The sequence below is a fragment of the Pogoniulus pusillus genome, chromosome 6, assembly GCF_015220805.1.
Source record: "Pogoniulus pusillus isolate bPogPus1 chromosome 6, bPogPus1.pri, whole genome shotgun sequence".
Taxonomy (NCBI): domain Eukaryota; kingdom Metazoa; phylum Chordata; class Aves; order Piciformes; family Lybiidae; genus Pogoniulus; species Pogoniulus pusillus.
The window spans coordinates 18,695,264-18,717,837 of record NC_087269.1 but is presented as its reverse complement, the minus strand read 5'-3'; the positions used below and the strand labels follow the sequence as shown (position 1 = coordinate 18,717,837).

The 22,574-nt window shown below is 41.6% G+C and overlaps 2 protein-coding genes across 2 annotated transcripts in view; one reads left to right on the top strand and one right to left on the bottom strand.

Annotated features, from left to right (window-relative positions):
- PANK1 (pantothenate kinase 1) overlaps nucleotides 1–17,400 on the bottom strand; it is a 50,734-nt gene extending 33,334 nt beyond the window's left edge. Inside the window, exons 1-4 of the mRNA XM_064144739.1 lie at nucleotides 17,128–17,400; nucleotides 10,878–11,050; nucleotides 4,151–4,246; nucleotides 963–1,075 (exon numbers count right to left, since the gene is read on the bottom strand). The gene's annotated coding sequence lies outside the window, so the exon portion shown is untranslated. The remainder of the gene's footprint in view (nucleotides 1–962; nucleotides 1,076–4,150; nucleotides 4,247–10,877; nucleotides 11,051–17,127) is intronic.
- Nucleotides 17,401–17,527: 127 nt separating this feature from the next.
- KIF20B (kinesin family member 20B) overlaps nucleotides 17,528–22,574 on the top strand; it is a 42,786-nt gene continuing 37,739 nt past the window's right edge. Inside the window, exons 1-5 of the mRNA XM_064144736.1 lie at nucleotides 17,528–17,612; nucleotides 19,316–19,466; nucleotides 20,495–20,581; nucleotides 20,690–20,797; nucleotides 20,994–21,132. Coding sequence (XP_064000806.1) covers nucleotides 19,317–19,466; nucleotides 20,495–20,581; nucleotides 20,690–20,797; nucleotides 20,994–21,132 — 484 coding nt within the window. The 5' untranslated portion in view covers nucleotides 17,528–17,612; nucleotide 19,316. The remainder of the gene's footprint in view (nucleotides 17,613–19,315; nucleotides 19,467–20,494; nucleotides 20,582–20,689; nucleotides 20,798–20,993; nucleotides 21,133–22,574) is intronic.

The window sequence follows — 22,574 nt, the reverse complement described above, 5'->3', positions numbered from 1 at the left end:
ATTACAGAAAAGTCATGCAAGTTCTTGTATGATTTTTCACCTTGAAAATATGGTGTGGCTTGATAAATTAACATGGAAACAGTAAGTGCATTGCTTGCAAAAGATCAGATACTTTTGATTTGTTTTAGGTGTATTCACATATCAAATATCAAAAAGAAAAGTGCCAAGTTTAAGAGTCTAGGCAGGGTTTCTTCTCAATTGCCTTTCATTCATACTTTTTTGTGTATGCAGGGCCATCAGTTGACATTAGTGCCTTTTCCCCTTACTCAACTGCAGAGATAGAAACCCAACAATCAAACATAACTATATAATGACATATGATAGAAGGGTAAATCAAATGGGACAAAACAGCTCTAAAACTGTGTACAATCCTTATCTAAAAAGGGACACAAAAGGCTCTAGTGATCACAAGAAAGCTAAGCCTTACTATGACAACAACTAGCTGGCATTAGAGTTCTGCTTTCCCCAAACACTGATGCATCTGAGAGGGGAAACTGATTTCAGATGACAGAGGAAGTGATGGGCAAAAATGCAGTCATATGCCTGAATCTTTGCCAGATTAAAGCCAAGAAAGATTATATTGAGACCACCAGTTCCTTCCCTCCCCATTCACCTCCTAGTGCAGGCTCCTTTTGATTATGCCTTCTATGACAATTAACCAAGATCTATTGATTTAATGAGGGAAAGCCGTGTTCCTCTTCAAAAAGTTGAAACTTGAAAGACACTCTGTATAAGCAAGAACTCCACTTTGGTGATGTGAATTGCCCTAAGGAGGAGTTTTCATTCACTTCATTGATAACAAGTAGAGAACAGATAGATTTCCTGGCCCAATCACCAAGCTTAGCAAGGGAGTATAAACGCTGCCTAGAAGGTGTCTGGTCTAGGACATGACTTACATATCTAATAACAATAGCCAAGACTAGGGAATAGCAGAAGAGTATGTAAACAGAATTTGGTCTTACCAGCCTACTCATCCCTGTGGCCACACTGTGCAGTTGCTCAAGCACTTTCTACAGTTATCCTCTGGCAGCTCTGAGATGAGGTTAGAGATTGTAGTTGCCATCTTCCACCACAACTGAAAAAAGCCAAACACATTGAGGTCACAAAACAGCAAGAACATTTTCTTTCTAAAGCTCTCCCTTCTAATTCTTCTATTTATCTGTGTCCAACTAGTAAATTACAACTTAATTTGCTGCACTTACTCTTTGTGACATGGCATCATGGCAGAGCTGTTGGTGCCCATCTTTTATAGGAAATAAAAAAAACATTAGTGCCTTATTTCAGTCATTCCAACTAAAGTTCCCTAAACTAGCAAACATTGAAAATCTAGTCCTTGATTATTGTTTAGGAGTACAAGCCAGTGAAGACAAAGTAGTTTTTGGAAGTGAATCATCTTTTTCATGCCACAGTTTCTATTCTGCGGCTTCTAAAAAAGAAAAAGCCAGGTAATCAATTCATGCTATTAGGTATGTTAAAAAAACAAACAAACTCTCATTTCAAATACATTCACCTTTGCCTCCATCCACCCTGTCTCCTACCTAAGTATTTGGCTCAGTGTACTGCTACTTACTTTTAAATATAAGATTTACATACACAAAATGAAATTGGGAAACATGCAAGTTCACAACTCACTGTTGAGAAATACTGTTCACCATCACAAAAAAAAACCACAACTGCAACAAGCAGCAGAGCATTTGGTAGATTGCTCCCCTGTGGTGAGGCAGATCTCGCGGAGAAGGGCTGAACTCAATATGCAAGGACACCGCACAATCCAATGTGGATCAAAAGCGAGTGACAACTTTATTTAGTAGACGCACGCTTATATGTGTTACAGATAATATATGCATACATGTAAGAAGCTAAATGGCTGAATCTCTAAATACCCCATTTGCATGGTGCACCTACTTGCTACGTAGAGCTGCAAGCAGCAAACTACTTCTTATCTTATTCAGAGTTAGCTGTGTCCTGCTCTGCTTGAGTTGTCTGCTGACTCGTCAAGGACAGCGCCTCCCTAGCTAGTTATATTAAATGCTGCCTTTGTTTATTCAATATGTCTTTGTTTCTTCAATGTGGCCTTTGTTTCAGTGTGGCCTAGCACAGCCTTAATTTAGTTCCATATACTCATCCTGCTTGCCTACCTCTAAGTCATGTCCATTTTCCTTTAGCCATTCTGCAACACTCCCCCACAGACAATTACCCTCATGTGTGCACACATACTGGTTTTGCTCAGCCGAATGTTTTTACTTTTGTTTTCCAACTCAGCATTTTTATATATGGACCTTTATAGTACCACCAGGAGGGAAGCGACAGTTTCAAAACCAGCCCTTTGAAAAACAACAGAGTGGCTGACAATTACAAAAGATTCTCCTTCCTCATTGGACACTACCCATCTGAAGAAGAGGAGAAACTGGTTCTTCTATCTATAGTCACCTGCACAGAGATTTCTCACCTGCATTGGTCTGTATTCCCAGAGCTCAAATGATGACATGAAATTTCCACAAATACAAATGATTACAAATGAGGGAACAACAAGGAAACAGATTTCCTAGTCCTCTCCAACACAGAGGGCAACTTGAATTTGACTGCGGCATCCTTAGTCTTAGCAAAATACTTGTTTTCTTGCAGTGAAACATAACTAATACAAACAGACTCTTGGTCTACTGGGAATTCATGACCTGAACAACTGCTCCTGCACTTCCCATTTAATGAAACAAAAGCAACCATGTTAAACCAAAAGTAGTGAGAGATCTGAGATGGGGCAAGAAGACAGGTCTCAGCACCAAACTTAAACCTGCAATGGGGTAAGTTTGACACAAAATGAAAATAAAAATATCCACGCTTTCCAAATGGAAAATTGAGTTGCAGTATTCCAAAATCATCTGCGTATTTTTAACTCGTTTGCCTAGGCAGGATCAGTGTTAAATGGAAATTTCAATGACTTCAAATTCCTGAAGCATCAGAGTATGTTAATCGTCTTAAAAAGAAATCTCATTTCCCCCAGCCCATCATAGATTCAGGAAACAGCTGCAGTTCCCCAGAAGTAGTATTCCCATCAAAACTGGCTATTAACCCAGCAGTGCTTTGGACTGCTTAGCAGTCAAACGTAGTATTTCATCAGACAGAACATGCTGTCTTTTATTTGATATGGCAGGGCCCTGGGAAGACTCCTCCTTCATGTTGCTTACCTATTTAGGTTTCAAAAACAAACAAGCAAGCAAAGAAAGACAACCCTTGCTTGCAGTTTCAGCAACTTAACTCATGAGTATTCGCCTTCTCTGTTGAAGCTATTTTAGCCTGTTGGAAACATACATTTTCATTGACCTTTCTGCTTGTAAAATTCAGTGGAAAGCCACCTATTCATCCTTGCATGTACATCCACGTGAGTTTTGACATTTTGCTGTTACCAGTGTGACAGAAGTTCTAGATACACAGGTTATTGACCTCTAAACACAGTTTGAAGACCTTGTTTGACATAATTTGTCTTATTTTCTATGTCAAAGTTTATTTCTGCTGTACATATAACTCAACAAAATAAAAAGAATAGAAACTACTGCTCAGTGAAGCTTTCTTAAGATACTGTGTTTTGGGACAGGAATAATTTTACCTATATTAGCAAATAGCCTTCTTTTTAACAATAAAGAAGTACAGGCATCTGCAATGCACATGCATAATTTCTAATGTTACAAGTTACACTGCTAATTTAAGAACTGTACTTCAGAAACATGAGCATCTCACCTAAATGTGTCAGATTTTCCTCTTTATTACTTCAGCTGAAAATAATTTAGAACTATCACAATAAAACTGTGTTCTGTGTTTTCATTGCATGACGAATGTCCACACAGAGGTAATATATGATTTATTTAGAGAAAAGTGTATGTATAGTCAAATGAAACTGAGTTCTCAGCAACCAGTGTCACTGAACTTCAGTAGGAGTTAATGATACAGAGGAAGGTCAAGTACAATGGGAACTGGGAGGAAAGGGAAATATGAGCAACAGACTTGCCTAATAAGAGGCCAGAAATCCCAAGTTTGTGGTCTGTGTCCTCTTCCAATCACAGGCAGGTATTAACATTAGTTGTGATTTCATCAGGTCTGACCTCACTTGTGGTATTACAAACTCCCCAAAGCATGGTTGGAAAGAAATACATACCATGTTAGAATTTCCTTGTCCAGGTTCAGTGATGAGATTCTTCATGGCCACAGATGATACAGATACCCAATAGCCAGCTACACCATCTACCTAGAACTGAAAACATCAGATGAGGAAAAAAAATGGCACATGTAACACATCCTCAAGGAACACAGTGGCATAATTTAAAGGATAAAGCTGTATTTGTTACCCCTGAAATGAAGACTCATGTTTATTTGTACCAGCAACAGCCATCTGATTAAAACAGTAATAAAACTATAGCATCTATTCTTGAATAATTTATCTTGGTTAATTCATTTGCCAAGAGCATGAGTCATCCAGTTAGAAATGAGATAGAGAATGACTCATTTCTAGCTACATACTAATTTATCCTTACAATAAAAGGATTCCTCTCTTACCCTAAATTTGTTTTGGCTCTTTTCACAATGCTCCAATCTGCTCTATATAGAATATTTGGATTAATTGTTGGAATCATTATCTTCTTTTTACAATGACGTTCACCTCAAAAAAATCTTACAATGCATTGCAAATGTCTGTATTTTTCAGGTAAGTGTGGTAATATGACAGTGCCTGCCAACACCGCATAAAAGCACCTGACTGAACTACAGTCAGATCCTTATCATCTGTTGAAACAGTGAAGGGAAATTCAGATGCAGAAAAGTGAATTATTAACAACGGAATTTTGCCATTTACATCCCAGATTTTGCAAAATGGGAATTACTGTGACCACACATGGACAGAACAATCAGTACTTGCTGACATTCATTTCGGTGGAAAAATCTTCCATTTCATCAGATTTCATCTCTGAGTAAAGTTTCAGTTCGGAAACCTGGCCTGTTTCATAATTCTGCTTATCCTTGGCTGCAGCATGTTGTGACAACATCAGGCAAGGCAGCATCAAATTGTGAACTGTATGTTCAACTACATTTGGAAATACTAACTCTGCAAGTCTGGACATGCCCATAAGCTCTAATCCATCCAGCCATCTGCATATTTAACTCCTTGCTGAAGAACTGCCAAAGATGCAACTTCAGGAACAGTGTGGCCAGTAGGACAAGGGAGGTTATTCTTCCCCTGTACTCAACACTGGTCAGGCCACACCTGGAGTACTGTGTCCAGTTCTGGGCCCCTCAATTCAAAAGAGATGTTGAGGTGCTGGAATGTGTCCAGAGAAGGGCAACAAGGCTGGTGAAGGGCCTGGAACACAAACCCTATGAGGAGAGGCTGAGGGAGCTGGGGTTGTTTATCTTGGAGAAGATGGGCTCAGGGGGCACCTCATTGCTGTCTTCACAGAGAGAGCAACTTGCCATTGGAATGGGCTGCCCAGGGAGGTGGTGGAGTTGCCATCCCTAGGGGTGTTCCAGAGAAGACTGGATGAGGCACTTAGTGCCATGGTCTAGTTGACTGGATAGGGCTGGGTGATAGGTTGGACTGGATGATCTTGGAGGTGTCTTCCAACCTGGTTGTTTCTATGATTCTATGATTCACATGCAATTTAGCCAATCTAAGACTGCCTAAAAACAGCCCTGCCCTTTTGTCCCACCAGCATTCCTGCCTGCTCTTCTGCTGTCTCAGCACCTGTTTGGCAATGTAGATCTACTTGGTGATTTGGCTGAAAATAATGGTATAAAATGTGTTACAAAAATTAGCTGCTCATGAATCCACCCTTTGAGAAGCAACTGAAACTTTACGAGTTTTGATGATATTTTATCTGCTGTGTCACTTTCAGCAAAGACTGTGTTTCTCTTTAAGAGGCATCCAGTGTAAGACAGACATGGACCTGCTCAAGCTGATCCATAGGAGGCCCATAAAGATGATCAAAGGGCAGACGCATCGTCCATATGGAGATAGGCTGAGAGCGTTGGGGCTATTCAGCCTGCAGAAGAGAAGGCTCCAGGGAGACATTATAGCAACCTTTCAGTAGTTGAAGTTCACAGAAAAAACAAAGAGGGACTGTTCATCAGGGAGAGTAGTGGCAGGACCAGGGACAATGGTTTCAATTTGAAAAAGAACAGATTTAGATTAGATATTAGAAATAAATTGTTTACAGGGAGAGTGGTAAGGACTGGACCAAGTTGCCCAAAGAAGTTGTGGATGCATCCTCCTGTAAGTGTTCAAGGTTAGATTACAAGGAGCTTTGAACTAATGGAATGCATCCCTGCCCATGGTAGGAAAGTTTGAACTAGATGAGGTTTAAGGTCTTTTCCAACCCAAATAATTTCATGAGTCTATGACTGCAAAGAGCACTGTAGTCCAATTCATAAATATAAGCTCTTCCTCTCAGGAGCATGACTTCATTCTAGCATGACTCTGCAGGGCAAATATCTAGTACATGTTAAGCTCCCTGCCTTCTGTTTTTGCTACAGGACAGACAATCAAGAGTTTGAAATAATAATAAAATATAAGCTTAAGATAAAATAATAATAGTAGTATTAGTAATAATAATACAGATCAAAACAGAAAATGCCCTGGGCCATCTGCTGTTGTCAGAGTGCCACTGTTTCCCAAGTCCTTTAAAGATAAGTCACTGGTTAAGAAATTTATTTTCTAAATGCTCCTTCCTTAGAATCATAGAAGCAACCAGGTTGGAAGAGACCTCCAAGATCATCCAGTCCAACCGAGCACTCAGCTCTAGCCAATCAACTAGAGCACAGCACTAAGTGCCTCAGCCAGGCTTTTCTTGAACACCTCCAGGGATGGTGACTCCACCACCTCCCTGGGCAGCCCATTCCAGTGGCAAATCACTCTCTCTGGGAAGAACTTCCTCCTAACATCCAGCCTATACTTCCCCCAGCACAACTTGAGACTGTGTCCTCTTGTTCTATTGCTGATTGCCTGGCAGAAGAGACCAACCCCACCTGGCTACAACCTCCCTTCAAGTAGTTGTAGACAGCAATGAGGTCACCCTTGAGCCTCCTCTTCTTCAGGCTAAACAACCCCAGCTCCCTCAGCCTCTCCTCACTGGGTTTGTGTTCCAGGCCTTCCACCAGCTTTGTCGCCCTTTCTCTTTCATCATGCTGTAGAATAACTGTGTTATCCAGTGTCTTGGAGACAGGGAATTAACATGGCCAAGTCAAGAATTATAAAAATCGAATTAGTTTATTTTCCTGAAACCCCATCCCCAAACTATATACAAAACTAGTTTGGGTTTATTTACAGATTCCAGTTTGATCAGGAATTCTTCAAAAGGATGTTATGGACAAATTTAGAGATTTAGGAAGAGAAGAAATGGAAAAGGCTAAGATATAAGCATTTATCCCACTATCAATCAGACTGAGCAGAGAATTAAGGCAACAGCAGGCTTTAGTCATGGAGGTGAAATAGGTATTTGGCAGTGATACCTTGCTGAATTTCTCTGTTCTCAGACACCTCCTGACTACAAGCAATACCCAATAGTCTGAATCCACATGGCAGAAGCAAGTGGCAAAGCCGCCAAACTCAGAAATATCTTGAGACATAGCTGCCACAAAACAGGGATTTGTGGAGGCAACAGTGTCTCAGCAGCGGCAGGGGACAGCCAAACTGGATCCAAGGGCAACCGGGTCCAGGTGCCACCGGCAGCTCTCCCAAAAGGACCCCAAGACTTGTCGAGCTTGCAAGTTTGCACAGAACAGTACAAAAGTGAAGAGAACAGCCCAAAAGCAGGGACGGTGTAAAACTGAGAGCTGTGTGAAAAGGTAGAAGCTATCCAAAAGCAGGGAGGGTCCAAAATGAGAATTCTGTCATGGCAAGAAGCTGTCCTGTCAAGAACTCTGTCCAGGGGGGAACTTTTTCAAGGTGGAAACCTCTTTCACACCTTCTCCCTTGCTCTATTTATCCTTTTCTAGACAAAATGCCCATTTGCCATTTTATACTGGGCGCAAAAACCCAGCCAACCACCAGCCTGACTCCAGCACAGGCTTCCACATGGGTCAGCACACGTGCAGAAAGGCACCTTTTGCTGTTCCCCCTTCAAGCCTACAAGGTGTGAGGGGGAAAGCAGTTTTTGCACCTTCTTCTCCCCATTCAAACCCACATTGGGGTGACGGGGGAAGAAAGGAATTTGGAGTACTCTGGAACACCTGGTACTAGACACATTGATATCTAAACCAAGATACTAATAAATAAAGTAAGTTTCTTCCAGAAGACAATTAAGATCATGGTTCTACTACTTAGCTGTGCCATACAGCATAACTGCACTTCTAGAATAAGAATTTAACTTAAGTCTGAAACTATTCTGATCATTTCATGCCACTGGCTCTACAGGAAGCCCAAGTTAAAACATCTGAAGGTTAGTGGCATGACTATCCTCCTCTAACTGCATCTTCACATGAGTTCAAGGTGAAACCCCTAGTTCCCAAAGCCATGATTACATTCCAAGGAACAGTACATAATGTCATAGAACAGAACTAGTGTCTGAGGCCAAGACAGACAGTTAACACTTGCCAAGAATAAAAGAAGCTCTATCTTGCATGTCAGAGCAAGAAAGATGAGTAATACTATACTGAACCACTGTAATGGCTACACTGCAATATATCCTCCTTGGATTTAGCCCATGTTACATGAGCAGTAAGCTTCTTGCTCCTGAACCACATCTTTTTGAGGCATCTTTTGAAACAGAAGCATCCAGTCTTCTGGGTTTCTGCACAGAATGTAAATACACACACTCCTGTTTAGTGAAATTCTTCTGGTTACTTCAGCTATGAGCTATAGATCTAATATATTCACATATACCTTAGTATCTTGGCCAGTTTCCAGTTTCAGAATTGCATTACTCTAGATGCATACTGACTTAATGTTCCAATGTATCTTGTTCACTGTTCCAGTGCAACAGTTGAGAATGTAATGACCAATAGAATGTCTTTGGTAAAATTTTCTGGGGCTGTCTTAAGGGCTCTGGAGCCATTAGAAAGCTATTTATAGCTTGTACTTTATTTAACACCAAAAAGAAGAAACAATATTCTCAAAAAAGTAATCCTAAGGATTAAAGATTGAATTTCTCACACCAAGAAGAACTTCCACAAGCAACCTGGAATAGAAATAAAATTTCTGAAACCTCAATTGAAAAAAAACTCAAACATATGTTTCATTTTAGGAAAGCGCATCCTGAGATTTTACCTTTAAATTACAGTTACTCATGGTGGTATTTATACAGCTCAGTAGATGATTGAAAAAAAATCAACAACACATGGAAAGAAATGAAGTTTTGCTAAAAAGATCTGGAATTCATCCCCAGCCTTAACCTGGAGGTTACAAACTAGCACACTGTCTGCAAGGAAAATAGTTAACATCTTGTACAGCAAAAAGTGGCAACAGGCCTAGTCCCAGACACAGAGCTACAAAGACATTATGCAAACATTTGCAGAATGTAAGCAGAAGTTTGTAAATAGTTTTTAAAAATTGAAAGATGGAAAAAAAAAAAAAGGAAAAGAAAAAATGAAAAAAGGGAGGAAAAATATATCAGAAAAAGAATATATATAAAATCTCCTTTTCTAAAGCAGTCAGTGTTTCTGGCCTGCATGTACCCTTCTATATCAACAATAATACTTATGTCCAAAGGATGTAAGAATTTGAAATTCATAGGAATACTAAGACGCAAGGTCCTGGCTACATGAAAACAAAGAGTGTCAAAACTCAAACTGACTTTGCTCAGCACAGGATTCAATTTATTATTCTAGTTGCTCAGCATTTTTAACCCTGTCCTGAGACATCAGTATAATGTTGACTAGGAAGAAAAAACATTACACACTGTGATGGTTTGGGAGTTACCTGCCCCACCCCCCTTCTGAAATCACTCAGGAATGAAGCTGTATTTACAGCTTAGCACACTTTACAAGCATATTTTTACAGTTATATACAGCTGTATTAGAAGTGATACAGAAACACAATACCCATCCCAGAACAATCAGATTGACAGGAGGGGTCTCAACCCAACATCCTCCCCCTTCCCTCTTTCCCTCCCTCCAGAAATAACCAGATCAATCCCTGTATATCTCATGTGATAAATCTGGAGAGATCTGAGGTGAGATGTCAAAAAGACAACAAGGAGGTTAGAGGAAAAAGGTTTAAGTCAGATTGACGAGTTAAGGCAGAGGCAACCACAAAGACTAGACTGCCAGAAAGAAGGAACAGAACTGAGAGCTGAGCAGTGTGTGAGAAGTGTCTTGTCTATTTTTACTAGTTGCATTTCTCAGCAGCTTACTGTTGGGTTTTTTTTCTTTCTTCACACTGCTAAGGATTTAATTTCTCTCAGCAAAATATTCTGATAGGCCTCAAACCAGCACACACACATAGTCAATACCAACTTATCTGCTTGTGTATTCTCTGTCAAGTTTTCCAATTATGTGATTACCAGTAGCTCAAAATTGCCTAGTTACATGATGCAGCATGATCATAATGCAAAGTGAAACAGTGTACTGGATCTGGTTGGCATGGAGTACATTTTCTGGCGCACATCACGAATGCTCCAGAAACTACAATTAGTGACCAGTTCTATGGAAAAGCCACATACATGGGTATTTCTTAAAAATAATACAGCACACAATTTAAGAGTAGGAAACTTTTGTCAAATAAAAAAATCTTTAACAAAAAAACTTTGACTTTGTATTTTTTAAACAATAGTTTTACTACACGTACCTTAAACACCTGATGACTAACTACACTATTCACTGCATAACTAAGTCAGACAGAACAGCTGACAGGTTGTATAGGACAAATACTCATGTCACAAAGTAAAGAAAGTTCTTACCATCTTCTCCAATGGAGATCACTTTTACTGTTACATTGACCGATATTGTGTTGTTGGACCTGGTCAGCCAATTTGTGTCTAAATGCTTCTGTCTCTTTCAGCAACAAAGCAGCAAAATATTTAGTCATCACTAGTGGTCTTATAACTTCTGTTGCCAGAGCTACAGAAAGATCCTAGAAAAAGCAGAAGAAAAAAACCAGTAATTTTTACTTTTGCCCTCCAGCTAGTAAAGCTTTGGTTTCCTTTCATAGTAAAACATACATAAAATATATCCATATATACAAACACAAAATTCTTCACAATTATTATTCATCTTGGCAGCCCATTACATTTTGATCCAAATTGTGAGTTCAAATGAATAAAGTATATCATAAAAACATTTAAGAGATACATTTTGCCCTAATTTATGCTGTGACAATGTTACAAAGCCCCTTTGAGGTTAAGAATCCCACTACATTAAGAAAAGGTAAGTACAACTGCCCTAAGGGAAGGCCTTAGTGATCCTGCCTTGAACAGCTTCCTGTTCACAATACCAGAAGATTGGGGGAAAAAAACAACAACAACAAACTGCATTACCAATTCCTCAGAATATCCAAGACATTTACTTGCATTAGTTGCCAGAGACAATATAGAAAACTATCACTATGAGGTGCTTGATTACGTGCACTTATTAAAGAGCTGTTCAAATGAAAAGAACCTGTGACTGTAGCTACACTTACATGGTAAGTAAAATGATCTAAGGCACACAATTACATCTTCAGGTATGCTTTACCTTGTTGATGGGACGTAGAAGGTTCCAATTTCAAATTCCCAGATTTGACCTTCGAAACAGTAATTATTTATATTGCTGTATTACAAGAATAATTGATTTTGAAACTATTTTATTTAATAAGAAGATTGAAATGTTGATTACAGCTGAAATGATCTCTTTAGTTCATCTGAGAATTATGAAATAATTCTATGAGGATGAGAAAGAATAGCCAGAGGGCTGAAAGAGAAGCAGGAAGAAACACTGATAGTTTCTTTTGTCTCAGTTGTGCTCCGTCCAAAGACTAAGTCTTGAGTTAGGCAAACTGAACAAAATACACCTCAGTAAATATATTCCAAATCTTTTCCTATATGAAACAATGCAGCTATTGCTCAAGGAGTAATACTGTTTGCCATACACAGGTTTTCAAATAGAATTAAGAAGATTTAAAAATTATATGCTGAACACATGTAGCACATTTTCATTATACACAACACTCATATGGGCCCAAGTGGCCTCACTGCATCCATGAAAAACAAAAACACGACGAGTCTTCTTAACACAATCATCTCTCCAGCTGTGAGGTCCCTGTCTCTCCTTAGTGAATGACTATAACCGTGACCTCAGAGCACTGGCAACTGCCAGCACCTTACTTGCTGGAGCAGCCAGCCCTGACTCTGAGATACAGTTAGATGCCAAGCATCAATGCCCAGGTCCAGCATCAGGTGCTACATCTTGCCTCCAGCTGCCCATCAGCAACCCCTCCTTCCTCCCAAGGCTCCTGGCTGGCTATCTCATGCTGGTATGTGCTTCCCAATCCTCTCTGGTGGCAGGTCTATGATTCATTTTCCAAACTCTATTTTGTGGTCTTAGAGTATGTCAAGTGGGCAGCCTCACAATCATTCTTCCAGTGGTTTCCTCCTATGTCACCCAACATCCTGTCATTACTTGGTTAACCAAATTAGACACAAACGCCTGCTGGGCTGGCAGAAAGCCCCTGCTCCCTCTGGAAAAGGGCCCTAGACACTCCAGCCAGCCACCCTCTGCCACCCAGCCCTGCTGCCATCTCTGAGATTATGACACCATCACCTTCCCCTGGGTTGAAGCCTCCTGAGCCAGCTGCCTCCTGCAGCTGTGCTTGATTCCCTTGGTATCCCCTAGACTTGGGACCTTCTGCCACAGGTCTGCCTGCGTGCCCAGTGAGGACAGGGTGGTGGAGGGCCACCTCACCAGTATTGCAGGGTGAGCGAGGACAGGAGGGCCTTGCAGCAGTGTCGAGGAATTCTGCCTGCAAGCCTCAGGCTCTGAGCCATGCCACTTTGTCTGCTGTAAGCAATGTGAGGTATGTTTATGTCTGTTTGAAGGAGGAAACACTGCATTACACTGAGCGGTAATGCAAAAGTTGGTGAGCTTTCAGGTGACTGTCTCTGTGGTGCGTGGGTAAATGGAAAGCTCAAACATATGCACATTAAAGCCATCCTTAAGCCAGAGATTTTAAAGCTAATCTTGCTGTTTCAGAAAACACATCAACTTTTACAAAAAACTAAAGGTGATGTTTTAGGAGGTCTGGGCAGTAAAAAAGCAAATTCATAAAGAATCAGACACAGAAAAGTGATATTGAATAAATTGTGAAACATGAAATACCAGACTCAAAAAATAGTTCATTGCTTACAAGAGAGGAAAATGGAAAATATAACTATAGTACTAAGGAAAAATATACAAATGGATAGCTTGCAATGTCATGAGTCCATAAAATCACCTCTATATGCATTACAAATAATGTCACTGAAGGCAACTGATGGGAATGGGACACTGAGGGCAGTGCTATATAGGTTCAAATTAAAGGAAATGTGAAATGCATCCAGAGAACTGTACAAACCACAAGATAAATGCACTGTACTGAAAGGCAGGTATGAAAAGGGGTTGACATGGCAGAGTACCAAGAATAAAATGCAATACACCATTTTCCTCCAAGATACCTCTGTGATGTGGAACTGACGGTTTCATGGACAGAGACACTGAGTGCACCCTCAGCAAGTCTGCTGACGACACCAAGCTGTGTGGTGCAGCAGACATGCTGGAGGGAAGGGATGCCATTCAGAGACAGTCTGGAGAGGTGGGCTCAAGCCAACCTCATGAGGTTCAACAAGACCAAGTGCAGTGTCCTGCATCTGGGTTGGGACAATCCCAAGCACAAATACAGGCTGGGCAGTGAGTGGCTGGAGAGCAGCCCTGAGGAGAGGGACCTGGGGGTGCTGCTGGATGAGAAGCTCAACACGAGCCAGCAGTGTGCACTTGCAGCCCAGAGGGCCAACCAGAGCCTGGACTGCATCAGGAGAAGTGTGGCCAGCAGGTCGAGGAAGGTGATTCTCCCCCTCTACTCCACTCTGCTAGATCCCACCTGGAGTACTGCATCCAGTTCTGGAGCCCCCATTACAAGAAGGATGTGGGTGTGCTGGAGCGGGTCCAGAGAAGGGCCACTGGGATTATCAGGGGGCTGGAGCAGCTCTGCTATGAAGACAGACTGAAAGAGTTGGGGCTGTTCAGTCTGGAGAAGAGTAGGCTCTGAGGTGACCTTCTTGTGGCCTTTCAGTATCTGAAGGGGGCCTACAAAAAAGCCGGAGAAGGACTTTTCAGGATATCAGGGAGTAACAGGACTAGGGGGAATAGAGCTAAGCTGGAGATGGGTAGGTTCAGGCTGGATGTGGGGAGGAAGTTCTTCACCATGAGAGTGGTGAGAGCCTGGAACAGGTTGCCCAGGGAGATGGTTGAGTCCCTGTCCCTGGAGGCATTTAAGGCCAGGCTAGATGGGGCTCTGGCCAGCCTGCTCTAGGATAGGGTGTCCCTGCCCATGGCAGGAGGGTTGGAACTAGATAATCCCTGTGGTCCCTTCCAACCCTGACTGATTCTATGATTCAATGCCAGTTGGTACCGAATGAACCCCGTAGAAGAACCTTGCCTCCAAACAGGACAGGAAAGCAGTGCTATCAGGGCAAGAGGAAACACCACAGAGCCAAAAATGCAGAGGGGAAACTGAAGTACTTTGTTAATTCCCTGGGAAAGGAGAGTTGAATACAATGCTGAAGCCAGTTCTGGTTTGGCTGCTGTTTAGATGTGCTGAGAGCGTTAAGCCAGGTCTCAACAGTGTTGAGTATATCTTTAAATATTTCTGACAGCAATGTAAAAGCTAACTTAAATATGCCATCTCATAAGGCATCATCTCACCACTCAGATGAGTAGACTATCCACATAGTGTGTCCCAGACTATGCACAATCCTGCCATATATATAAAGTTTCTAAGAGTAATGGTGAGAATTATAACAGTGGCAGCCTTGCTCCATAAGTTATACAGAATTTGGAATGAAACACAACTTATTATCCCCTAAAATTTGATTAACAGTTTTGACAGCAGACATTTTTGTTACAACTGGCTGTCCTTGCACAAACCACTTTAAGGAGAATATATTGGTGGAGAGCCATAAAGCTTATTTACATAGAAGGAGTTTCATCATCTTCCACTCCAAAACAGGCTGGGCTGGTTATGATGATCTAGTGTGTGAAGTTAGGAGCACATGTTAGACTATGTTTTAGTTTGGTCTTTCAGTGTGCTGGTGGCAGCCTTTTGAGATACTAGTTTAAACTATGCAGCATTTGCAATATTATAGAAACAGTTTCAGAAATCTAATATTCTAACAAACCTAAAATATTGCTCATGCCATGAGCTCTGTTACGTCTCAACTTAGCAAAACAATTTTCTTTATAAAACAGTCCCCAACGTTTTTAGGAATATGGCTTGAGAAACATTTTGAGAAGATCTACAATTTTCCTGTCCCACAAATGGGAAGAAAAGAACTTTCAGGTTTGTTACCAGCAGGTTTTTTTCCCTTTGAGAGCCATTCTCAGCCCCTCCGGTACAAAAAAGGTGATTTAGCATTAGGTTAGTTCAGTAGCTTGAATTCACTGCTCAGGAGAGAAATTAAGACACTTTAAAACCAGCCTAAGTCTGAAACAATGTCTACGCAAGTTTTCAGTTTTATTTGTCCAACAATTTCAGATTCACAGAATAACAGAATGTCAGGGGCTGGAAGGGACCTCAAAAGATCATCTAGTCCAACCCCCTTGCCAGAGCAGGATCACCTGTATCAGATCACACAGGAATGCATCCAAGCAGGTTCTGAATATCTCCAGAGGGAGACTCCACAACCCCCCTGGGCAGCCTGTTCCAGTGTTCTGTCACCCTCACAGTGACAAACTTCCTCCTCACGTTTACATGAAGCTTCCTATGCCGCAGCTTCCACCCATTGCCCCTTGTCCTGTCAGCGGTCATCAGCAAGCAGAGCCTGGCTCCATCCTCCTGGTGCTCATCCTTTACATATTGATAAACATTGGTGAGGTCACCTCTCAGTCTCCTCTTTCCCAAGCTAGAGACCCATCTCCCTCAGTCTCTCCTCATAAGAGATGTTCCATTCCCTTAACCACCTTTGTGGCTCTGTGCTGGACTATCTCAAACAGTGCTATGTCCCTCTTGAACCAGGGGGCCCAGATGCAGCCTCACCAGGGCAGAGTAGAGGGGCAGAAGAACCCCTCTCGACCTACAACCCACACCCCTTTTTAATACACCCCAGAATGGCATTGGTCCTCCTGGCCAGAAGAGCGCATTGCTGGCTCATGGTCATCTCCCATCAACTAGGACCCCCAGATCCTTTTCTCCCTTTCAAAGGTGCATCATTTTATGCTGTTAAAACAGACCAACTCTTGCAAGATGCATTCAAACTGAAATCAATTACATGTTTTTTATTGACATCACTTAGCCTTTGTTTAAAGAAAAAATGTGACTTAATCTTAAAGACGGCCTCATCAAAGCAGCTGATACAGGATCTATCTGCACACTTTTCTTCAAATAAAAGACAAACATTTGGCTTTGGTAGTTATGACTTTCAAGTTAGTTGCACTTTTATTTCCATTTAAACCTGGCACATGTTCTTTATTAAAGTTCAAAGACTTCCTGTCCAAGTCTAAAAAGAAACTCATGGCAATGGTTGTTACCAAACCCAGTACATTTCCATGCCCTGACATTCTAGAAAAGGATGGTATCTTTGATATTGTTTTGCAAATACCTCTCAGTGGTGTTTAAGAAATTAAATCAAGCAAGCCTGGTTCCAAACAAGAATTTCCACCTGGGTAAGGTGCTAAACAAAGATACCATATAAGTGTGTACCAGAGCTGTCACTCTCTCTGTATTGCAACCCGGGGTGTGGAACAAGCCACTGCCTGAACTTAAAGCCGGAGTTTCCCAATTCTGCTGATCCCTGTTCCGATATAAGGCATGTGCAGCTGGAGCAGCAAATGGCTTCTTCCATTTCACTACCTACAAATAGCTATCACCCTGTTTATACACTGACTGTACAGACTGCAAAGCTTCAGCTTGCTTCTCGGCCTCAAAAACGCCCCTGGAAATAGCAACACTGTAATCATCGGGAGCATTAACAAGCATTAACTTACATATATCCATCTGCCAAACCGGCAAAGCCCAGGCACTGCAGAAGGCGAGGCGGGCGGGTGCGGGCAGGCCGCGGGGCAGCCCAGCGAAACCGGGGCGCCTTCCCGCGGCAGTCAAGGTCCAGCTGCCGCAAGAGCGGTGAGCCCCAGAAGGCTCCGTTTGCGTGCAGCACAGAAGTTTCAGTAAGCATCCCCTCGTACGCACGCCCACAGCAAAGCTCAGCTGTGGTGTCCCGGCAGGCAGGCCAGCAGAAACCGCCGCCACCACCCCACCGAAACTACACTTCCCATGGGGCCGCAGCAACATCCGCGCTCCCGGAGAGCCGCGCGGCGCCGCGCACTGCCATTGGCCGGATTTGAAAAGAAGCCGCGGCCGGACCGGGCCGTGCCGTGCCGCACCGCTGAGCGGCCGTGTCTGCTCCGGGGGCCCCAGCAACGCGGCCTTTTCCCACCGGAGCTCTGCCTGCTTACTGTGGCGCAGCCCTCAGGTAAGGCTGCGGCAGTTTGCGGAGCTATCGGGCTTCCGTTTGAGAAGGCGGGCGAGGGTTGCGGGCGTTGGGTGGTGGAACTAGGACGCAGTGTGGGTGGCCTTCCTGGCGGACAGTGCTGAGGACTCGTTCCCTCGCTCTCGTCCCGTCGTTGCTAGCCTTACGGTGGGTGAAAAGTCACCGAAGGTGTGTGAAAACTTCGGTACTGCTGCAAGGTGTGCGAGTCGCGGGTAACGGCTGGCTCAGGGCCGTGATGTAGACCAAACCATGAGGCCGCGTCCCGTAAGAACGGGAAAATACCACAAAGCCTTGAAGTGGAAAATTGGTGTTTCCAGAGAGAGAAAATTCCTGTAAACGCTTTTTTCCAAGTGTAAAGGTTGCTACTGTGCGTTTTATATAAGCTGCAAAGATTATTGGGTGGTTTAGAGCCTTTTCTACTCTTTCATGTGCTGCAAGTTAATGCTACAGACTGTGTACTGTGGCCGCACGTTGTTCTGTGTGCCACTCTGGGTCCCTTTCTCTTAAGGGTGTCTGCAACTCTAAAGCAGATAAGCAGAGTTACAATAACAAGTCTCAGTATACAAGTGCCTTCTGCCGGCTTCAGACAGGCCATGTGCATATTTACACTAGAATGCGTAAGGTAATTGCAGTGCTATATGACACAACGTGGAGACAGAAGTACAGTCTGCGTCTTGGGTTCTTGTACTGCGACTGCTTGAACCTTACTGCTGAGTGCCAGGTTCACACAAACGCTTTCAGCTCCAACTTTACATGTGTAGTGCTGCTTGTCTTTTGCCTATAACTTAAAGAGGAGCAGAATGAGAGCACAATCTTGACAAATCATGCTTTCAAATACACTTACTTAAAGCAATTGAAATGTCATTTATGGAACAAATATCTTTCCTGTTGACGCCTGATAGCATTGCAGTGTGCCTTTGAGTAGCTGATGAGTAAGACTTCTAGACCATGGTGGCACACGTATTATTTCTTCCCAGTAGTAACTTATTTGTGGGTCAGTGTGTGTTCAAGCTGTGATATTGCACGCCGAGCTTCTCCTGGTTTTCATATAATTGCCTGACAAGAAAAACCCTGTACATTAGAAGAAACAAACTAAACGCTGGTGCTTAGTTTATGTATGGCTTTTGTTTGTTTGCAGTATGGTTATGTTTGTCTAGTTTAATGAAATTCTGTGTCTGCTTTTTATAGTCTAGGTAGGAAGGCTGAGCTATTTCGTGTCTAGACACTGAAGTGCAGGCGTATTTCAGGTTTTGTGCTGGGTGGGAAATGTACTATCTCTGTTTTTCTCTCTCTCCCCTTCTTTTCTTCCTCTCTTTCACTTTATTCTTTTTTAATAAATAGTTTCATGGTGATATATGGTCTGGCTTGTACCTTAATTCCCCAACACAGAAATATATAAGATAAAAATTTGTTCCTCTGGACACTTCTAGTCTCTCTCCTCCAGACCGTGACACCTGGTAAAAGGTTTGTATTGAAAGAAGAAGGGCTGTTCTTGTTTCATCATGATGCAAACAGCTTTGCAAATCCACTTCCCAACTATTGGAAAGTTGCTCTGTAACTTATAGGCTGAAGAAAGCTTTTTGCATGAGAAATTGCAGCTACTGATCTCAAATTGACTTGTTCTCTAAGACTTCAGAAGCTCTATGCTGTATGATTAGAAAACAAAAAAAATGTTTCTCTTGCAGGATGGAAGAGACTTTGGATAATGAGAAAAATTTGAGATTGTCCTATATTACTAGTGTTGAGGTTCAAAGAACAAGTCCAGCAGATGTGGAAGATATTAAAGCAGATCTTTCTTCTGAATTTTCTTTGGCTTCAATTTCAGACACAAGTCAGGTAAGAAAGTTTTAATGTTTGCAGTGTTTAGATTTTTGTTGTAAATAAGCTTAATTCTTTTGTCAATATTAATGACCAGAGTTTTACAGATAATAAAAAGTATATGTAATGTTTTAGTTTGGAGGAGATACATTGGCTTAGATTGTGTGGCACTGCACAGATATCTTGCTGGGTTCATCAGTCTTTTGTGAATGAGGCTAACTGCCAGTTCAGAGCAGCTTAATCACGGATTTATTTAATTTTTTTCTCTGTGGGTTTCATTCTTGATGTCTAATTTGATTGAGTATATTACTGAATGATTAAATCTTAAGCTATCACAGCAAATTTCTGCAGGTTATCCTTTCCCTGTACTCAGAGCTGGTCAGGCCACACCTTGAGTACTGTGTCCAGTTCTGGGCCCCTCAATTCAAGAGAGATGTTGAGGTGCTGGAATGTGTCCAGAGAAGGGCAACAAGGCTGGTGAAGGGCCTGGAACACAAACCCTATGAGGAGAAGCTGAGGAAGCTGGGGTTGTTTAGCCTGGAGAAGAGGAGGCTCGGGGGGGGGGCCTCATTGCTGTCTACAACTACCTGAAGGGAGGTTGTAGCCAGGTGGGGGTTGGTCTCTTCTCTCTGGCAACCAGCAACAGAACAAGGGGACACAGTCTCAAGTTGTGCTGGCGGAAGTATAGGCTGGATGTTAGGAGGAAGTTCTTCCCAGAGAGAGTGATTTGCCATTGGAATGGGCTGCCCAGGGAGGTGGTGGAGGCACCATCCCTGGAGGTGTTCAAGAAAAGCCTGGATGAGGCATTTAGTGCCATGGTCTACTTGACTGTATAGGGCTGGGTGCTAGGTTGGACTGGATGATCTTGGAGGTCTCTTCCAACCTGGTTGATTCTGTGATTCTACCTAAGTACTTGTAAAACACAGAGAGTAACTTACGTCCCATATCAATGAATACCTTGATAAAAATAAAACTGCCTTGACATGCTAGTTGTTGAACAGTATAGTCAAATTTCTAATTTCCCTAACTTTTGTTTTTGTTTCAAGAGGAACAGTTTGGAGTCTAAGGGACACATACAAGTTTGCCTGCGTGTTAGACCATTTACAGCATTGGAAAGAGAAAATGAATCACAGGTGTGCCATTGTGTAAAAAGTACTTAAAGTGTATACTTGGTTATTTTATTTCCTGTAAGCTGAGCTCTTTATACTCATGCCTGCGTTGCTTTTACTCCATTTTAACAGGACTGTGTTTCACTTGAAGACTCAAAAAGCATTATCCTGAAGCCCCCCAAAAATTCCACGAACCGACTAAGTGAAAAAACCACTGGGCAGAAGTTCACTTTTTCACAAGTAAAAATTTTCTTTAAAAGTTGTGTTGTTTTTTCATGAGTTCCTGGAAAAAAATGTTTAGTTTGCTTGATACTAAATAATTTAGGTTTTTAAACTCTAAATAGTCTTTTAAATTTTATGCTTATACTCCTAAAGATTCTTTAAAAATCTCTAATGATTGCTTTATAAAGTTTGGGTTTTTTTTGGTACTGCTCAGGTGTTTGGACCTGAAACAACTCAAGAAGAATTCTTTGAAGGTACTGTCAAGCAACCAGTTCAAGACTTCTTAGATGGATACAACCGTCTTATTTTTACATATGGGGTTACAAATGCTGGAAAAACCTACACTTTCCAAGGTATGAGTAGAAATGTGTTCACCTTCAATGAATTTCCTTTTTTTGAAGTGTCTGTTACTTCTGGCAGAAAAATAACTTTCTCCCTTTCTTTCAACTATGGGCCTGTAGTGGGTTTTAGGAAATCACCCCCTAAATTAAAGTTTACCAGACTATTTCAGGTGGCTTGGAAGTAAGATAAAGCTTTACAAGCATATGTATTTACAATTATATGCCATTTAGAAATAATACAGAAATCTTATCTTTCCCCCCAGACAAAGAAAAGGCCCAGAAGGGGCAAACACCACCCTTTCTTTCCCCAGACAGAATATAACCATCAAGACTCACCTGTTACCTGGAAAATATTAGAGTGATGGCACAGTGAGTAGAGCCAGTGCCCAAAAGCTAAAAGAAGAAAATTGTTTATATGTTTGGGTTTTATACCAGTTGGTGAACCAGTGAACAATACAGACTTCATCATTATTTTCTTTTTACAACCAATGCCCTGCTCATTCAGATTCTGCACTGAACTTTCAGGAAAGTCCTAATTTCTCTTACTGGAATCTTTCAATAAGCCTTAAACTGCCGCAAGGCCTTATAAATTTAACTTCTGATGAGCATTGAATAGCCTTTGAAAGTCTCCTTCCGTGACATATCATGAAACTACCAACAGTGTCACTGCCAGAGTTTACATAAACATACAGTGACACTGCTTTGTAAGGCTGTAGTCATTTCAGCCAGGTGTGTGGGGCCTTTTCCCCCCCCAAATACTAGAATCTTTTAGGGAAGTGAAATTGGGAAAATACTTCTATATGTCACTGTGTCAACAGTGTGCAAGTCACTCTACACCAGACTAGCATTTTGTAGTTTTATTATTTTTAATCATATGCATTTTATATGCTTTCAGCTAAGGAATAATTGTTTCATTTGCTATAGGCAGAGAATAAAAAAAATTAAAGCACATTTGATTATGTTCAAGTATTTCTGTCTTGTCTCAAGTTTCTGAGCTTATTAATATTCTAGGAGACCTCACCTCTTAATGACCAATTTCTCTACTGCTAAAGCTCCATTCTGATCAGATATATATATTTTTTTTCAAAGCATTTTAGCAATATGTTTCATATGGCACAAAAATCTTATTTTCTTCTCCTACTTCTGCATATAAAAATTAAGTATACTAATCTTAGATGCTATGTGGCTTCAGGTATAATTGTTTCTGTGTGAATCAAATCACCTTGCTTGTTACAGTCTTTTAAGTGTTCTTCTGTGTTGTAGTTTTTAAAGAGTTGACAGAATGAGACTCTCAGGTGAATTGGAAAGAAAGACAGAATTATATTTGAAAAGAAAGATACAGAAAAATCATAGAGAACACATAGCACATGAGAGCAACCTCCTTAAATCTTCCCCATACCCAAAACTAAATGTATAATCCCTAGTACTCCAGTCGTCCCACCGCAACACCTCTG